Here is a 19213-nt window from a genome sequence, read left to right as displayed (position 1 = left end):
AGTTCAGTTGCAGTCCACTTCTGTTTGTCTTTCCTTGCTTTTAGGAATTTTATTTGGAACTAATCGACATCAGCAGCCTACGCATACACTACAACAAATTGATCGTTTAGCGACATATACTTAGCGGCAATTATATATAACCGCCTCTAAATGACTATTTTGAGGCGGTTATAAAAANTGAGGCGGTTATAAAAACCACAGCTAATTTAATATGAAAACCTAAATAATTAATTGTTAGTGGCAATTACTTGTGGTGGTTCATTATAACCACCACTAAAATTCTACCATTATTAATATTTATTGTTAATTGTTAATGCTAAATGTATTTAGAAAAAAGTGATTTCATTTGATTTGCTCCCCAAAATCGCAAAACGCTTGAGCTCTACGCCTCTGCCTCGCGGCCTCGGCTCCTCGCCATCACCCACCACTCGCCACCAGGCTTGCTCCGGTCCAGACATCAATCGATGGTGCGGTGGCGCCTCTGCATCGCCACCACCTCTGCCTCGCCAATTGCCACCGTGTTCACCCTGAATTTTGTTTTTGCTTTAATTTCCCTAATTTTTCTAGGGCAAAACATTAGGCGTTCTACTTGATCACATTGTTCCAACTATCGGAATAAATATCGGCTGTGTTGAAGACTTGAAGTTCCAAATTCAAAACTTGTATTTTGGGACCTTGGAGGGCAAGTATGTGAAAGAATTTTGGATTATAAATGTACTCATGCATCTTGTATGAACCCAATTCAATATATTGTTACTGTATAAATAAATATTTGTGTGTGAATTTGTATAGGTGAGGCTGAAAGATAAGAAGATGGGGAGAGGTCCGCCTAGGATTCAGCATCCACCTGCAACACCGAAGAAGAATCAGTTTGATGATGGTCAGTAGGTTAAAATTGAAATTAATGAGTCTTTGAGATGATGATTCAAATGAATTTGCTGAGCTTATTTTAGTTGTAATTTTTTATTATATGGGGAAAGAACGGCCCAGGATTTGCTTGTTAGTCTTGTTACTTAGTTGAAATTGTGACTGTCAATTGACCAATCTCTAAAATTTTGAATTGCAGTTCCTCTGCATGGATGTGAGGGTAGTGATAACTATAAGGAAGAAGATTAGGGAGAGGCTTCTTGACAAGATTGAAGACCAGTGGGTATCTTTCATCAATGGGATTGGTAGAGGAATCTTGATCACTAATCTGCATTTATTGATGTCATTAAGGGTTAACTGATATAGATTAATTGGAGTCTTTTGAGTTTTGAGGTTCTAAATTGTTTGTCTTATGCAGTTATGCACTGTGAACAGGAAATAGAGAATAAATATTTTGCATGGCCTCATTAAATATATCAAGTTAGCTGTTTGTGTGAGCATTTGCATTTTATCTTTCAAGTGACAAGTATTCTCTATTGTAAGTTGTTTGCATTGAGTGTTGCAGGTGTGATTGAGCATGTGATGTTTCTTGATATAAAAGGTTGCCTTTGCCCTTGAAATTTAAAGGGAATGTTCCATTTTCCCTATAAAAGGTTAGTACTTTATGTTTTCAACAGTTTGAAAGGGAATGTTGTAATTGATTTTGGTAGTAAGGTCTTAGAATTTCTTGTTGAGTTTGGTTACAAGGTAGAGAATATTGTTGTGGGATGAAAAGATCTTGAATACATAACTACAAGAGTTTTAAATAAAATAAAATTTGCCTTCTAAATGTGGTTCCCACATAGGAATATAATGTAACCTTTTGCCGGTCAAGGCAGTAAGCACATATGATATTTGAGATCACTAACCCTTGATCTGAACTCAAATTGAAATTTGTTTTTTCATGTGATGTGTAGGTATGCTAGAGTACAAGAACTCACTCGATTCTAAAAATAATCTACTTCCAACCAGATCATTCTAGGTTGGTTATACTTTTTGTATTTTCCATTGATTGATTGTTGAGATTTTCTTAGATAACCCAAAACTTAGATGTAATTTATACCGAAATTACAAGAGACCTAAGTTTAGTGCTTCGTTCTCTTTGCTGCTGTTATGAATTTGTTTAGAAGCATTATGATTGTGTTTGGGTACTCGAAATTAATGAAAAGATTTTCAACTTTTTAGGTTGCAGTAATTAGACGGGATGGCGAAGAGTTCATTCAAGCAACAAAATGAACTTGGTTTGTATTATTTTGCTCTGTGTTTGTGTATTAGCTATGTAGCTGAATTTTGCTCTGTGTTTGTGTATTAACTATTTAGCTTAATTGGTGTTAATTTGGTTGTGAAGCCATGGTTCTCCAAATCATCAGGTAAGATTGATTCTTTTCATTTGTGAAATACTCTACTTGTGAAGCTAATAATGTAATTTTAGAGTCATTAGTGACATAAAACACCCAAGGATTTACTCATTCATATGGAACAGACATAAGATCATTATACAAGCAAGCAATAACATATTTGTGGAAGATTTTGTGATGGCTACTATGATTTTGGCATTCTTATCTATTTTAGATTCCACGGCTGCGTGCAATGTGAAATGGATAGTTAGAAACATAAGGGTGCTAAGGTAGAAGTGGAATGGAGAGACTGAATGTTTAGGCTAAGGAGAGTATTTACTTTGAAGAAACTTAGGATTTTCTTCAATTCCTTGGAATATGCCAAAAAGGAAAATGTTGCTCGTCTAGCAATATATATATATATATATATATATTCCATCCAAATTAAATGTAACCAAGAACTCAAATTTATGCTGAAGTTATTTCATGTATTAGAGAGTATTTATTTTTATTACTTGGTGTTTTGGCAGGTTTGGTTGCTGCACATCTAATGTTCAGAGTAGCAGGCTTGGAGCTCAAAGACAGCCTCCTATTTGTAGCCTACTGGTCATGTGCGGAGTTTGTGTTTTTGCAGGGATCACTTGTTATAAAAAATACTATTGAATAATGTGCTAAAAAATCACTTGTTATCAAATATTAGTAGCTATTAATTAGTATTATCGAATATTATTGAATGTTATTATTTGAATGTTACATAGAGTTTATTTATGATTGCAATACACATTTGAATATGAAGATTTTTGAAGAAATATAATTAAATAATAATTATTTAGCGACACTTAATTATGAAAACAAAAAATAATTTAGCGACACTTAAAATAACCGCCTCTAATATTTTAAAAAATAAATAAAGATAAATAGTCAGCGACACTTAATAAACGCCACTAGAATTTTTAAAAATAAATAAAGATAAATATTTGGCGACACTTAATAACCGACACTAAGATTTAAATGAACAAATAAATAGATATATTTAGAGGCGGTTTGAAACTGCCGCTAAAAGCAAAGGTAAAATACATCACTTTTAGAGGCGGTAATAAAATCGCCGCTAAATGCAATGCTGGTCAAGAATTCCCACACTTGTCTAAAACCGCCTCTAAATCCTCCGCGACACACTATTTAGACACGGTTGAAGAACCGCCTCTAAACAACTTAGTGGCGGTTGTAAACCGCCTCTAAATAATAAATTAACCGCCTCTAAATAACCTTTTTGGTGTAGTGATACTACACAGCAGCGCACAACGCACCGCCGCCAACACACCATAGCCAGCCACCGACCAACCTCCAACCTGCCACCTCCCTACCTCACCGATCACGCAACACACCTCCGCCGACACTCCACAGCCACCGTCGATCACCTCCTGCCTCAGCCACCTCCCTCCTACACAGCAACGAACAACACGCCACCACCCTTCTTCGTCGGATTCCACCTCGCCAACCAACCCCAGCCGACACCGCCATGCCCTCACACACCCAGCCTCAGCCACCACCAACCTGTTCACGTCCCCGATTCTGCCGCAAAAAACCCCTCCGCTCCTTCGCACTCTCTCACGCTGCAACGCTCCACCGCGGAATCCCTCCTGCCCCGCAACGCTCAGCCACCCTCCTCTGTCGGCTTCAACCTGCTCCTACGAATCGCAATGCCACCTCACCGAAACCACCGTGCTGCCACGCCGCCGCCGGCTGGCTACCGTTCACCAGTCGGACTCCACACTCCGCAGCCGCACACGGCTCCCCGTCGGGCCTCACCTCGGTCCTCCTCTTCATCACCCGTGAAGCCTCCCTCTCGTCGCTCCGACTCCGATGAACCAGTGGAACAGTTTGATGAAAGTGTCGGTGATTCCATAGATGTCCACAATACGTCGCAGTGTCGCACAAGGTTTTTTGTGCCTTCTCCTACAGTTTTTATTGTTCCTCATTAAATTTCCTGTTGGAGACATTCTCTGCCAGAAATTTTATCCACCAACGGAGGTTGGATATTGACAGTTTTGGCTCTCGCACTGACTTTGTCGAGACCCTTAAGACCGCAAAATTATTTAAAATTGTTACCAAGGTGGAGCGGGTTGTCCGGGATGTTGTCTTTGAGTTTTATACAAACTTAGTGCTTGAATTGACCAATGCCAGATTAGCGTATGTACGGGGTCGTTTTTATGAATTCAGTCCACGGATAATTAATGCTTACTATGGACTCCCGGGCTATGCTGACTACTTTGATAAAGACTTGCATGAAATAACCAGACGGTTGACAGGTGGTCATGCTACGTATTGGGTGTCAAAAGACTCCATTAAGGCTTCAGATTTGACTTCCTTCTTTGCATTTCTGCACAAGATTGCGTTTTCAAATTGGATGTCCTCCACGAACCACAAATATGTCACTAAAAAGATGGTTGCTCTTCTATTTAAAATTGACACCGGTGTCAGCTTCGATCTCGGTCTGCTTTTGTTTGACCAAATTGTTGATGCTCGAAATGGCAAAGCTAGTAAAAAGGACCTGGTTCTACCTAATTCGATTTACGGTCTACTTGACATGCAAGGATTTTAGAAGCATACCTCTGAATACTTTGAAGCCCATCCTGTGCCCATTAAGTTTGATCAATGGCTCCTTTCTAGTTCACACTTTGATGACCTAGGTCTGTCCAGAAATGCTGTTACTGCAGGACCATCGTCTTCGGTAAATTGTGGGGAGCTCGCTATTGAGTTTCTAGAAAAAGAACTTTGCTTGATCTCTACTCTGCGTAAGGATTTGGTTGATAGGGAACTTCAAGTCCGAAGTCTGCTATTGAAGTTAAAAGGTTTTGGTACCATCGAGAGTGATGGCCAGTCTCCGAATGACAAAGCTATTGCTTCCGAGTCTGCGAGTTCTTCCTCAGACCAGTCCCCGCACTCCTAATCATCGGCCATACGGTAATATCGTTCTTTAGTAGTAGCATTGATGTTTGCAAATAATTCATCTAGTGCATGTGATTAATATTGTGTAGATTCGTTCTGTTGCACTCTGCTCATATTCCTTGGAGCCTGTTTCTACTTACTTCTTCCAAATTCCAAATAAAAATTGCCTGTTATCAGTCATATTGGCTATTGTGCAACTCTCGCCACTCAGTTTACCTCCTACACTGTTCTGGTTGTTACATTATTATAAATCTTTGCATATGTCTTCCCAGAACTTGCATACCTAGAAGATGGCTACCCGGTGACTGCTTTGGTTTGAAAAGATCCTTAGAACAGCCCGGCGTGAAAGCTTTCTAGTGTATAATTACTATGCCTCACTGGAAGAGGGCTACCCAGTACTTCTTAGGCTCCAAAGGACCTTCGAGTTTTCTGGTGTGAAAGCTTTCCAGTGCGATTAAATGCTATAGTCTCATCCCTACAACGCCTCTATCATATTCCTAGACCAATCTACATTTTATTGGTTGCATGTTATTGGTTGGATTTATGTACTCATCTGTGCTTCCTACTGATTACGTTATTGCCTTTGGCAATGATTTCTCAAAAGGGGGAGAACTATATGTTGAGGGGGAGAACTATAAATTGAGGAGGAGAACTACAACGTATGTGTTTGATTATCCTATGCCAAAGGGGGAGATTGTTAGTATATTAATTATACGTAGGTCCATTACTCTAAATAATGCAAGTGGATTGGCATGAAATATCAAACACAAACCTATGATATAAAATATAAATAAAATGTGTATGGGAAATGCATTCAAAATTGTGTACGTGTGATGTGTATGGGAAATGCATGCAAAATTGTGTATGTGTGAAAGTGGATAAATGAAGAGCAAATAGGAAATTAATATATGTCTAGCATGTGGCGCAACAAGAGTTCAGAAAGGAAAAAGGAATACATGAATACATGAGAACATGGCAGCGTGGCTTCATGCTTCCAAAAATCAAGGATTCAATGCTATGGATCCAACACTATAAATAGGCTATCGCACAAGGAATACAATTGAAGTTTCAGAGACAATAATATACATATATATAGCCTGAAAGGTGCTGCGAAGAAACTTCAATTACTGGGAAAGATTGGTGTACAATCCGGAGAAATCAGCTCCAAGTAATATCAGTACAAGTTGTGTTAAAATCAAGGTTGGTTACAGTTTGTTTAATTGGTAGAATTAGTTCAAACTGTACGTGTAACTTTTTCATAAAGTTGTTTTATAAGGTTAATGTTTAAATAGGTGGTAGACCTAGTTTTGTAATTCATTTAACCTTGTAATTGTAAAAACCATCGGGTTGAGCTTTAGTGAAAAAGTTTTGGGCGTGGTCCCACAGATTAGGAGGTGTTCTCCAACTGCGTTAACAAATTCAGTTGTGTACTTATTTTGGCACTTTAAATTGGTTCATATCTGCATTACATAATTTCAGAAGATGAAACACTTCACATATAAAGTAATTAAACCATGATGAAGGATTTAATGTGACTCTAAAGCAAGCATATATGGTAGTTGAGAAGGAAAATTAAAGAAACATATATAAGGCAAAATTGAGAATAACTTCACAAAAAAATGGATTTAGTGTTGAGAATTCTCTCTCTTGAGCCTTGTGCCACTGTTGGTTTCTTGAGCCTAGAGTCGTCGCTACCGTGATACTCCCTCCCTCCCTCCCTCGCCGCCGTCCGCCTGAAGCAACTTCCTCCGATGAGTTAAATGTAAGCTATAATGACTTCTCCGGTTGCATCCAAAAACTGAATACAGCCGAACCCTATTAGCCGGAGTCATAGCAGCCGAGTTCTATTTTTCTCCCATCGCTGCCTAACCAACTCTGCTCTACCGGAGTCCGCCATCTGTTTCCGCCACCGACATACCGGAATGTAAATCCGTCTAAAGGAGCTTCGTGTCTAGTCAATCTCCCCTTGCTGATGATAGTAGAGATGTAGTTTCCGTTCGGCGTCTTCGGTCGTTTGGAGGTCAATTCCCCATCCGAGTCTAGCAGTTTCAGTTGAGAACTTTTACTGGAAAATAGCTTTGTTAGGACTTCTGCAGCATCTTGTCTGTTTCTTCCTGATGAAATCCCCCCTGGTTCAAGTAACAAACTAATCCCTCTTGTTCATGTAACAAGCTTTTCCTTTGCTTCTGTTTTTACATATCTTTTATCATCTTTTTTTTTTGTATCCTGCATTTATAACTACTATCCGCCAACCTCTACATTTCTATCCTAACCAATGAGTATTATCTCCTGGAATTGTCGGGGGCTCGACAACCCCCGCAACAATTCAGCTGCCATGGAGAAGATAAGAGTTACCTTGGGTTTTGAGACTCTATTTACAGTGGATAGTGTTGGCTTAAGTGGTGGATTAGCAATCATCTGGAAAAAAGAAGTGGAATTGGATATTCTTAGTTTCTCTAGAAACCACATTGATGCATCCATTAAATCAGAAACTTCTATTCCCCCCTGGCGTTTCACTGGCTTCTATGGTTGCCCGGAGAGAATCAGAAGGAAAAACTCATGGAATCTTCTAAAGCACCTGTCGGACCAGTACACTCTACCTTGGATTCTAATGGGAGATTTTAATGACCTCCTACACCAAAGTGAGAAACTGGGCAGAATTCAGCACCCTCAATGGCTCATCCAAGGTTTTAGTGAAGCTATCAACTACAGTGGTCTTAGGAATTTTGAGTTCAAGGGTTATCAATATACTTGGGAAAAAGGAAGAGGCACCGTGAATTGGGTCCGTGAAAAACTTGATCGCATCCTTGTAAACAACCAGTGGTTGGATCTCTTTAGCGAAGCTAGGGCAGAATCCTTTGAAGCAGCTTGCAGCGATTATCTCCCGCTTGCTCTATGGCCGTTGTCTTCGGTTAGAGTAAGGAAACATAGGAAATTCAAATTTGAGAATTGTTGGTTAAAGAAAACTCGATGCCGGGAGATTATGTCTCGAAGTTTGGAAATATCAGTGGGTCTTAATCTCTGCGACCGGTTTGAAGTATGTAGCCAAGAAATCTAGAAGTGGGGTAAGGACTTCAACAAAAATCTACAACCTCAAATTGACCACCTCCGATCTCAACTTGGGCGTTTAAGGTCTAGAACTGATAGTCAAGGAGTTTTGGAATTCTTGAAAGCTCAAAAGGAATACATAAGGCTTCTAAATAAATAGAATAAATTTTGGAAGCAACAAGCGAAACTGTTTTGGTACCAAGGAGGAGACAACAACACCAGATTTTTCCACAATGCTGTTAAACAGAGAAGAAGGAATAATTATATCACAAAGCTTCGAGATCAGAACGGAGTCTGGATCAATCAAGGGGCTGAGTTAAATGATCTTATGAGAGACTATTTTACTAAGCTCTTTACTAGTTTTGTTGGTGAACAATCACCTGTGATAAACTGCCTTAATCCAAAAATCACCAACAATCAGAATATAGCTCTTTTGAGGAGATTCTCTAGAGATGAGATTAAAAAGGCAATGTTCGGAATGCATCCTGATAAGAGTCTGCTCCGAAAATCATGGCTGATCTTAGACCGATAACATTGTGTACAATGGCTTACAAAATTCTTGCTAAGGCAATGGCAAACAGGATAAAAGTTCTTCTTGAAGATATTATCTCAAATAATCAAAGTGCTTTTGTGCCAGGAAGATTGATAACATATAATATTATGGTGGCCTTTGAAATGCAACACTTCCCAAAAAGGAAAACTCAAGGTCGTGAAGGATATGCAACGTTGAAGCTTGACATCAGCAAAGCATATGACAGATTGGAATGGCCTCTTTTGCGTGGAATAATGCTAAAACTAGGCTTTGAAGAATGTTGGGTGAATCTTGTGATGGAATGTGTGACCACAATGGACTACTTCGTTCTCGATCAATAAAAATGATGAGATAGGGCCAATCAAACCAGAAAGAGGAATTCGGCAAGGTGATCCTATTTCCCCTTATCTATTCATTATTGTTGCGGAGGGTTTCAGCTCTATGATTAGAAGCTATGAACAAATGGGTAAACTACATGGTATAAAAGTTGCTAGGAATGCACCACCTATTAGCCATTTGTTCTTTGCAGGCGACAGTTATATTTACTTTAAGGCAAATGCTCAAGAGGCTTCAAATTTAAAACATTTCCTCAGTGATTACTCTGTGGCTTCTGGTCAGTGTATAAATATGGACAAATCTTCCCTAAGTTACAGCAGAAATGTGAATGATGAAGTGAAGGAAACAATGGAGGAAATTATGGGAGTCAAAAGCAGTGATGGAAATGGGAATTACTTGGGACTCCCCATGATAATTGGCAAAAATAAGAAAGAAATCTTGAGCTTCATCAAACAAAGAATAGTCAACCGTATACAAGGATGGAACCATAGATTCCTTTCTAGTGTAGGTAGAGAAATCCTATTGAAAATTGTTGTTCAGGCTCTCCCTTCATATGCCATGGGGGTTTTCCTCCTACCCATAGGGCTCATTAAGGAAATTGAATCTATTATGAATTCTTTTTGGTGGAGCTGTGGAGCGGATGTGGAAGATCGAATAGGGGAATTCATTGGAAATCTTTGTTGGATTTGATCACACTCACAGCAAGAGGGAAACAGAACTATGAAATGTTGTATTAGTTGCAATGGAAGATTACAGAGTGAATGAATGAATAAGAAGCTAGTGGGAAGTACAGTATATATACAGCAACAAGAGATTGCAGTTATAATGGACTAAAGGAGAAAAGACATTAACACCCTTCTCACTTGTCACCTTTCTCAGCAGCTTCGTTCCTATCATCCTCCAACAATCTTGGAAACATCTATGTGTACCTAAGAAGTGGGCTAAAGGAGAAAAGACATTCACCTTTCTTTGAATTATGTTATGCAAATATTAAGATATTATAATGTTTAATTGTATAAGTTTAAAAGCATTTGAAGTTTAAACATTGTGCTTTTTATTTTAAATATAATTCACCTTGTAGTAATTAATTAGTATTTAATATTTATTAGTAATTTGGTGCACAACTTTTATTTATTAGTGTAAATGTGTAATGTTTTCAATCATGAAATTAATAGTAAATAATTAATTACTCCTTAATATTTATGCATGATTAAGAAATTAAAATATTTACAATAATACCCTTTAAAAAATATATATTTACATGTTTTCTTTCTTATATTTTTTTATTATCCCATTTTTTGTTTCCCTTTCCTGCTACACATGACGGGGTTCAAGTTTGACTTTTTATTAGAGTTGTTGATTGGCTTTTTTAGTCTAATCCAGTCATCCGCTATGAAGAACTTAAACTAATTTACCTCACTATGATTTGTTGTCGACTAGGGTCACCCTCCTTATGGTTCTTTGCTAGCTAGGGTTAGAGCGCACTTTCAGACAATGACAACAGACTTTTTCATAAATCAAAGATTATACCGCAACACGTTTCACTATAGTGTCTACACAACATCAGAAAAGTTTGTATTTTCTTAGGAACATATATAGGGTTTTATAATGAAGCTTAAAAATGGTGATGTAGATGAATGGCATGAAGTTGGAATGATAATTAATGAAGGGAATTATATAAAATCCAAGAATATATAAAGGTCTTCTTGAATTAATCATATACAATAAATAAATAAACAATAACAATAATTAATAATAATAATGTGTTTTGAACTTCCCTATCCACGATGGTTGTGTATGGGAGCTCCAACGAACAGTTACAATAAATCACTAACTAATTAATCCAATAACTCCTTAAAAAGGGTTTTGGAGTATTTACACTTGGTCGGTTAACCTGTCTATACTATACATATACATACATACAAATAAGTCATTAGTTCATTGTTTCTTTGGGAGATATCTCGATCTCCCGCTCTCTGTTTTAATGGCGTGCTGTGGGACTAACCATGCCACCTTCGATCTTGTCAACGTAGGAAATCTTTTTTGAGTTAGCGGTTAGGGGTTTTGTCATGGGAGATTTGTCGTCAGTTTCCTCGTTGGAGTCTAAGGAATTGTTGTTCTTGGTTTCTGCGTCTCCGCCTCCTGATTCGAGGTTCCAGCCCATGAAATCAAGCAATGTCATTGAGTTGGTGTCCCCCATCCCTGCGTCTTCTGCCGCGTCTTCTAAGGAATCCGGGTTGCCGCATTCCGAGGGGGGTGGCTCTTGTGTGAGAGAATCAGCGTACAGGACATCCTCAATGCGGGACATTACTGTGTTGGCAAGGCTTTCTAGTACCCTCGAGTAGCTCTCCAGGCAAGAATGCCCCACGTCCTAAACCAACCAACCATATTACAACTCAAAAATAATGTCATTTCATTCAACTAATAAAACTTTAATTTGAACAAGAGTATATTTTCTTTTCTTTATACTTCTTGTAGTCTAGTTTAATTTGAACAAGAGTATATTTTCTTTTCTTTTATACTGGGTGACGGAAAATGACAATTTTGCTCTTTAAGATAAGTCGCTTAAAATTTGATCACAGACTACTGAAAACTAGGTCAGAGAGACCAAATGTAACGAAATGCGAAAATAATTAATAGTTAAGAACCAAATGTAGAAATGATTGTTCATAATTGTGGGACCAAAAAAAAAAATTGGGGACAACCTCGGCCAAGTTGGTCAAATTGTTGGTTTGATAACCACAAGGTTCCAAATTCGATTCCTGGTAAGAGCAAAGGCTTATTGGTTTCAGTTAGTAAGTTATGGCTAATTTATTTCCTTGTGATCATTTTTTGATTAGGATCACAAGACGAGTTTACTTAGTGTGCACCCTTGAATAGTGGGTGCGAGTTTCTCCTGTCATAAAAAAAAAAAAGAATAATACTCAAATAGGCCATGAACTTGAAAAAAAACTACAATTTGATCCATGAAGAATCTAAAAGTATACAATTAAACAAAAATTGACATGTTTGACTATTTATTACTGACATGTTTGTTATTTTTTATTTTTAAAATTTTAAAATCAATTGAGTTTAAATTTAAATTAAAAAGAAAAAAACATACCCCCAACCCAACCCCGCATTCATCTTCAGCTAGAGACGAAGACGAAGGACCTTCCTTCTCCGGCATGGAGACAAATGTTTGTTTGTTTGTTTTTTAAATTCTTAATTTTTAATTTTAAAATTATTTTAAAATTTTAAAATTAATTATTTTGCTTAATTAACCGTTATGCCAGCAATAACCGGTGGAACATGTCCGTTTCAGTTTAATTGCATAATTTTAATTTGTTCAATGATTTAATTGTAATTTTTTAAAGTTCAATGACTAGATTACATATTTATATGTACTTGAGTGGCTTATTTGAGCATTATTCCAAACCCAAAAAAAAAAAAAAAGGGGATAGATGCACTTACTTTGTTGTACTGGATTTTACTGATGTCCAGGGAGGATTGAGGGAGGCCTGGGAAACGATGCTTGAGGAGGAGTAAGATCGTCTCTGCTCTCTCCTCAAACTGTTCTCTCTTCTCCAAACTTACACCTGAAGACCACGAAGACTTCACCTCTTTCTGGTTCATCTTCCTCTTCCAGATCACTATAGACGCCTCTATTTTGTTCTTCAGATCAAGAATCTTGTGCTCAGATGACAGGTCCATCGTCGACAGGAATTGTTCCGGGTCGAAAAACTCCACTGTTATGCTCTTGTAGATATAATCCCCCAGACTTGATCTACCATTCTACAGTACAAAGTTACAAACCACACATCTATCACGAAAATTTTATCTTTAATTTGCATGCATCAATGCATGATGCATGGCAGGAGTATTATATATATATATATATATATACACACACACACATACATACACACACACTATGGGACAATTTCCACTATATTTGATTTTACGAATTTCAAATCCTTGTCACATTTAGTCATTTTTTATTGATCACAGATAGATTATTTTAAAGGGTAAAAATGTCATTTTTTTATTTTTAAAATGTTTCACTTTTAGTCGGACTATGATACCCTTCCAAATAAGGTCCCACATTATCAAGATTTTCAATTTGGTGCATGACTATACGATTGCTCCCACATTTGGTCTCTCATTCAACTTGCCAACCAACCTAAATTGGAAAAAAACACAAAACACAACTCTTGACTTTTCGATACCTTGTTTTTACTTTTCGGATAGATACTTTACAGCTTGACTGGGACTTAGGTTGGCATGGCCTACAAATTGGACGAGGGACCAAATGTTGAAGCAATTGAATAATCATACACCAAAATTAAAAATTTTGATAGTCAAGACCTAATTTGGAATGAATACCATAGTCGTGGGATCATAATTGAAATTTAAATAAATAAATAAACTCCATTTTTTCTTAAACTTCTAGGAAAATAAATTGGAAGTGATAATTTTGTCATTCAAGATAAGTCATTTGTCTGAAATTTGGTTATAGTAACTGAAAATTAGACCCTAGGATGAAATATAAAAGAGTTGGAACCAAAAGTGGAAATGGTCTTATAGTCATTGGATCAAAAGTGGAAAACTTCAACATTTAATAAATGCATTATTAGGTTTACCTTTGGGAGTGATTCAATGTAGCTTTCTGGGATCTCCATCTCTGACAAAATCTGTGCATTGATGGCCATGGAAGCTTTGAGGACTTGATTGACGCAGTCCTTCTGATACTGCAGCCATTTCCGGGATGCTTCAGACAGCCCATTCGGCGGAACCTTAACTGTGGGAAGCCACCATTTCGCATTCTTCTGCACACCTTTCTCTGACTCATCCGCGTCTTTCGACACATACCAGAATTCGTTCTGGTCTTTGCAGTTGTCTAGGCAGTCCTGTTTTTTTTTTTTGTCATATCATGGTCGGATTATATATATATATATTATTGGATACGATCGAATTGAAGGAATTTCAGGTTTCTTACTAGGAGCATGGTATCAAGCTTCTTTAGTGCAGGTATGTTCATCAGAAGGTCCCTTCTCTTTTGTGTCACCATTATCTGCCATTCAGACCCACATGAAAATGCGTGTCAACCATATAAGAATTGATATTATAATTATAATGAATCATGTTTTGAGTAACTAAGGAAATTCGAAAACTCTGCGAATAAGTAAATCTTGTCTTGTGATTCTAGGTCTACAAGGAGGTAAATAATTGACGCGCTATCAAACTAAGAAGACCAATATACCACTCCCGGAAATTGAACTTGTAACCTTACAATGAATAATGTAATATAATGTTTTCAGTAACTAGGGAAACACGTAGACTCGAGAATGGGTACGGGTAAATCATGTCTTGTAACCTTAGTTGACAAAGGACCACAAAGAGGTAAAACAATCTAAATTGTCTATAGCTGACCGACTTGAATAAAAAAGGCTAATAGGCTGCTCCGTAGAATTGAACTTGTGACCTTATGTTACCTCCATGATTTTTCCATCCTTTCCTTTTTGTTCAGCAGGAACAAGCTCAACAATGTAATCTGTGACAGATAATAGCCAATCTACTTCCTTCTTCCACCTTGCCTTCCTGTCTGGAGCCATGGGTTGTAACTTGGATTGTTCTCCAAAAACAGAAGCTAAACAAGAATCCCAGCAAATGAAATGGAACAATCAATCAATCAATCAAAAAGAAGAGTAGTTATAGCAATTTCATGATACCAATCAACATTATATTCATGAATATTTATCTGCAGAAAGAAAAAGATTAATTACCAGCTAGATTTGTGATGGCATTTGATAAGGCCAGAGCTGATGAAACACCCTTCCCTCCTCCTGACATGTCCTCCCCCAGAAGCAGCTTAGAAAACCTTTCTTTCATCATGTCCATATCTAAGAATCCATCCACACACACACACAAAAGTTCATCAGAATCCTAGCTCAAAACATGCTTAAGTTAAAAATTTATCATAGCTCTGGGTCACAATTTCTCCGAGTAAGAGTCAAACTCTATACACGCGACTAGGCAAAATCTGATGTTGTAGGTAGGGATGTCAATCGGGCCAGCCTTTTAGGTTTCGTGCTAGTCTGGGCCATCAGACTTATCAATTTCAAGTTAATTTTTAATGGGCTTAAATTTTTTTAGCCCTAACCCTAAACTTTTTCAGTTTTATTGAGCCGGTTTATCGATTTCCAGCTAAGAAAAAAAGCAATGATGAGTATTGGATAACCTGAAGGTGGTTGTCTAACTTCTTTCTGGGGAGGAGGAGCCACAGATACATGTTCATCATTGGTGGAGGAGGGAGTGGGGCCCTTATCCCCATGATGAATGCTGATATCATTCTGATGATGTTCTAAATCTTCTCTGCCTTTCTCATTCTCTAACATCTTCTTAAGCTTGGAATATATGTGCTTGAGTTTCTGAATCTTTGCCTTGAGTTTCTTAATCTTAGCCTTGAGTTTGGCACCTATTTCAACTTCTTATTAATTACCTCTATGAACTAACTACTCTTGAACACCAGAATCAATATATGGGGAATCAGCAATGCAATGCAAAAATGCAGGTAATCATCATATGATAATATATTGTCATATTGTGACGACGGATTATTGGAGGAAGAAAATAAAATGAAGAAAACCCCTCGGCTCGAATCAAGAAATTGATAATGATTTGGAGAAATGGTGAAAGGGGTTTTCAGATGATTAATTTCCCTTGGTTTGGAACAGGTAGGGAGATTATAAAATTTTTAGGTTTTGTTTTTTTTTTTTTTTGGGGATTTCTGTTTTTAGTTTTTGAAGTTTCTGATGTGCCCCTTGTTGGGACTATGGGATGAGGCCGGGGTGACATGCATGCATGCTTGTGTTTGGAGAATGGATGGTTTATTTTCTAACACTAGCAAAAAGCCCGGGAATACATACATTGAACAACTAACTCTAATTCCTACAAGCAAGGACAATTTTTGTCATTTCAACCCCTTTTTTTTGTTGATAATAATGACTAAAATCAGTTATGAGAATCTAGACTAGTTTATTTTCAATAATTATACACTGGATTATGGTCAACATCATAAGGTGAATCACTTGACATATAAGTTCATTTTTAGTATACTAAACATTCATTTTTAATATATTGAAAGTTCATTTTCTAAATATTGGTGTACTGAAGGTTTATTATTTGTTTATTACCTAAAAATGAATTTCAGAATATAAAAATGAATATTTATACTAAAAAATGAATATTTGTCAGTGATCCACCTTTCAATGTTAATCATAAGCCATAGTATAATTTGTTGTTTATTTTCTTGTTGTCCTTTGCACGCTAGTCAGGGTTACAAGGCGAACTTCACTCAAAACAGCGCACATTCGAGTAGTGATTATAGACTTTTTCGTTAATCAAAGAGATATGATTGCATGTTTCCGGAATATCACTTTACTTGGTATAAAAGTAATCAAATTTTAACATTTCATTTATTTTTAATGATATACGAAATTCATTGAATTGAATTGGTTGAAATTAATATAGTTAATTCCAAATGAGATTCCTTGTTTTTTGTGGCAATTTCACATCTAGTATGAAATTATCATTTTTGTCTTTAAACACTACCCAAGACTACTAAATTGTGAATACTTTTTAGTCTTTCTAATACTTTTTCTAGCAAAATTTTGTTTTAGACAAAGGTAAATTGGTCTCATCCAGAGACAAAGCCAGTGTGGGGGCAGCTGGCCTCACTCTCCCACCACACTCCTTTTTTTATATATATATGTATGTATATATAGTTATATACACACATATATATAGCATTAAGTTTTATATAAAACCTATATTTATGTTCAAATTATTAATAGTTTGAGTAGCTTAATTAGTTGGTTGAACTTCAAACTTGATATTAATATAAAAAAAGCCTATATCACATGTTCAAATCTCATTAGTAACGCTTGTTCTTATTTTATCTCTTTCACAAGATTATTAAATGCTCTTTTAATCTATTTTTTATTAATCATTTAATTAATGTAGCATCCAAGTTTATATTATACTTTATTGTATTCGAATTAATTTAGAAAAACTTAAAGTTGATATACCTAAAAGAAATTAAAATTAAAAAGTATTTATTATGAATATAGTGTAATTCAATTTATTTTATCTAATTGATTATATTTCATATTTTGTCATAAATATTTTCACATTTTTAGCCACTCAAGTATAGTTTTGACTCCGACCTTAAGTATCATGTAATTTATCAAAAACATTCTATTATAATTTACAATGTACTTTGTATTTTAACTTTATTACGTCTGTTTGATATTTTATCATTGACATTTTTAATGTCATTTAAACTTCACCCAACTCATTTAATTTTTTAGATCCATCCCTAGTCTCGTCACATTCTTCTCTCTTCGATTGTGTAGTGGGATTATATATTAGTATGCATGGTTAATGCTGTCGAAGTTTTTTTTTTTTTTTTTTTTTGAGTACTACAATCTAACTCTATACATAGTATCTACTCAAACAACATGATAATGCCAACATCCTTGATTGGGATGGGACTCGAACTTGAGACCTTCCATTTGGAATGGTAACAGTGCTGTCGAAGTTGTAAATGCATTTCTTGAGGAAGTTAAGGCAGTGTTCATAAGTTTAGGGAGTGGATTGAATCACCTGATCCAATCATTTTAGGGAAGATTGATAGCAAGTCACATGTAGGGATGGCAATGGAGCGGGACAGGGGCCATATCTTCTGTCTCGTCCGCGTCCCCATCCCTGATAGGGAATTGAAAATAGTCTCCACCCACGTCTCCGCGAGGAATTAGACGAGGACGAAAATTCTCTTCCCCGATTAACTTTTTAGTCAAAATCTTAAATTTGTATAATTTTTAATTAAAAATTTAAGTCTTTTTTTTAAAAAAATTAATATATATATATATATATATATATATATATATATATATATATATATATAGTGAACCTAAGTGCAAGTAAAATGTATTACACGTTGATGGGTAAAATGGTGAATGTAAAAAGAGGGTGTAAATGTCGTTCCGCTAAGAATTGAGACTATGACACGTATTTGTATGATATGTAGAATTCTAGGCACTAAAGTATTGGAATTCCCTAGAATCCAAGCAAACTAAGATTAAGGAATGGAAATAAAATAAAAGATGCAAATTGAATGATGAATAAACTGTATGATAAAAGAATGGGTCAGATTAGGGGTAATGCAATCTTGGTGCTCTGACAATCTCAGAATTAGGGGAAAATAATTAACCAAGGGATTTATTGACAATGCACTCAATAATTTAGTTTAGCTACTCATGCAATCAATAAACTAGAATTGGGCTAGGATTGCCCCACTTTCGTGATGCATCAATCTTAACCTTAAAACACAAAAGCATTATAAGCCCCCAAATTACCCATATTCTCATAGTAGGAAAAATTAGGTTGAAATTGGTTAGGCTGAGTCTTTCCCCAACTTCCGTTGTGATGAAATCGTCTCCAAAGCAAATCAATAAAAGCTGCGGATCAATTATCAATAAGAGGAATTTATAATCCAATTCAAACATAAAAACCTAAGTTAATAAATTATCCACTTTATGCAATAATCATAAACCTAGCATCAAGAATAGCAATAGAATCCTAATCCAAACCAAAAGCTAATTACTCATGCATCATAAAAGTAAACAAAGCAAAGCAATAATAAATAATCATAAATACTGCAAGAAATCTGAAAATAAAGTAAATAAAGGGAAAATGAGAACTTTACTGATAATGAAGAACAAATCCAACTTCAATTCGAGATTCCAAGCTTGAAATTAAATAATCTAATGTAAAACTAATATAGGGAAATCTAAAGAGAAAGAGAAAAATAGACTAAAACTAACTAGGTTGGGAACTCCCCAAATTGTAAAGAATATGTAGAATATATAGGAGATAGATGGGCCTTGGGCTCATGAGGCAACTTTCAATTCTTTTCCAATTCTTATTCTTGTTTCCTTTCCTTCCTTAGGTAATTTTTTTTTCTTCCAAAACTTGTCCAAAATGTTTCAAAATTCTTCTGCTCCTTGTGGATAATTCAACCCTTAGGACAATATATCACAAACAATTTTCAATTTCACTAGGA

General features: G+C 36.3%; 1 protein-coding gene and 1 long non-coding RNA gene across 3 annotated transcripts; one reads left to right on the top strand and one right to left on the bottom strand.

Annotated features, from left to right (window-relative positions):
* Positions 1-336: 336 nt before the first annotated feature.
* On the top strand, positions 337-3028 carry LOC115996718. Of its 2 annotated transcripts, XR_004093663.1 has the most exons (7): positions 337-686; positions 793-880; positions 1067-1172; positions 1433-1520; positions 1824-1888; positions 2092-2147; positions 2774-3028. It is a non-coding gene; the product is annotated as an uncharacterized LOC115996718 (long non-coding RNA). The 2 variants fall into 2 exon arrangements; XR_004093662.1 differs by having other exon boundaries at positions 1067-1520.
* Positions 3029-10768: 7740 nt separating this feature from the next.
* On the bottom strand, positions 10769-15866 carry LOC116023456 (rop guanine nucleotide exchange factor 12-like). Its single transcript, XM_031264457.1, has 7 exons — positions 15329-15866; positions 14874-14990; positions 14583-14737; positions 14087-14161; positions 13731-13997; positions 12562-12882; positions 10769-11479 (listed from the first exon to the last, which is right to left on the bottom strand). Exons 1-7 carry the CDS (start codon positions 15483-15485, stop codon positions 11090-11092), a joined length of 1482 nt encoding a protein of 493 aa, XP_031120317.1. The 5' UTR covers positions 15486-15866; the 3' UTR covers positions 10769-11089.
* Positions 15867-19213: the final 3347 nt, after the last annotated feature.

Source organism: Ipomoea triloba, chromosome 1 (genome assembly GCF_003576645.1).
Source record: "Ipomoea triloba cultivar NCNSP0323 chromosome 1, ASM357664v1".
In the NCBI taxonomy this organism is placed as follows: domain Eukaryota; kingdom Viridiplantae; phylum Streptophyta; class Magnoliopsida; order Solanales; family Convolvulaceae; genus Ipomoea; species Ipomoea triloba.
Note: the sequence above shows the minus strand (reverse complement) of the source record. Positions and strands in the feature narration are given on the sequence as shown.

Bases quoted from the DNA above. Each gene is read 5' to 3' on its own strand.
- LOC116023456 (XM_031264457.1), bottom strand. From the start codon at position 15,485: ATGTTAGAGAATGAGAAAGGCAGAGAAGATTTAGAACATCATCAGAAT. The intron at 14,991-15,328 runs GTTATCCAATAC...ATGGATTCTTAG, and splicing joins AGTTAGACAACCACCTTCAG to ATATGGACATGATGAAAGAA. The intron at 13,998-14,086 runs GTAAGAAACCTG...AAAAAAAAACAG, and splicing joins AGCTTGATACCATGCTCCTA to GACTGCCTAGACAACTGCAA.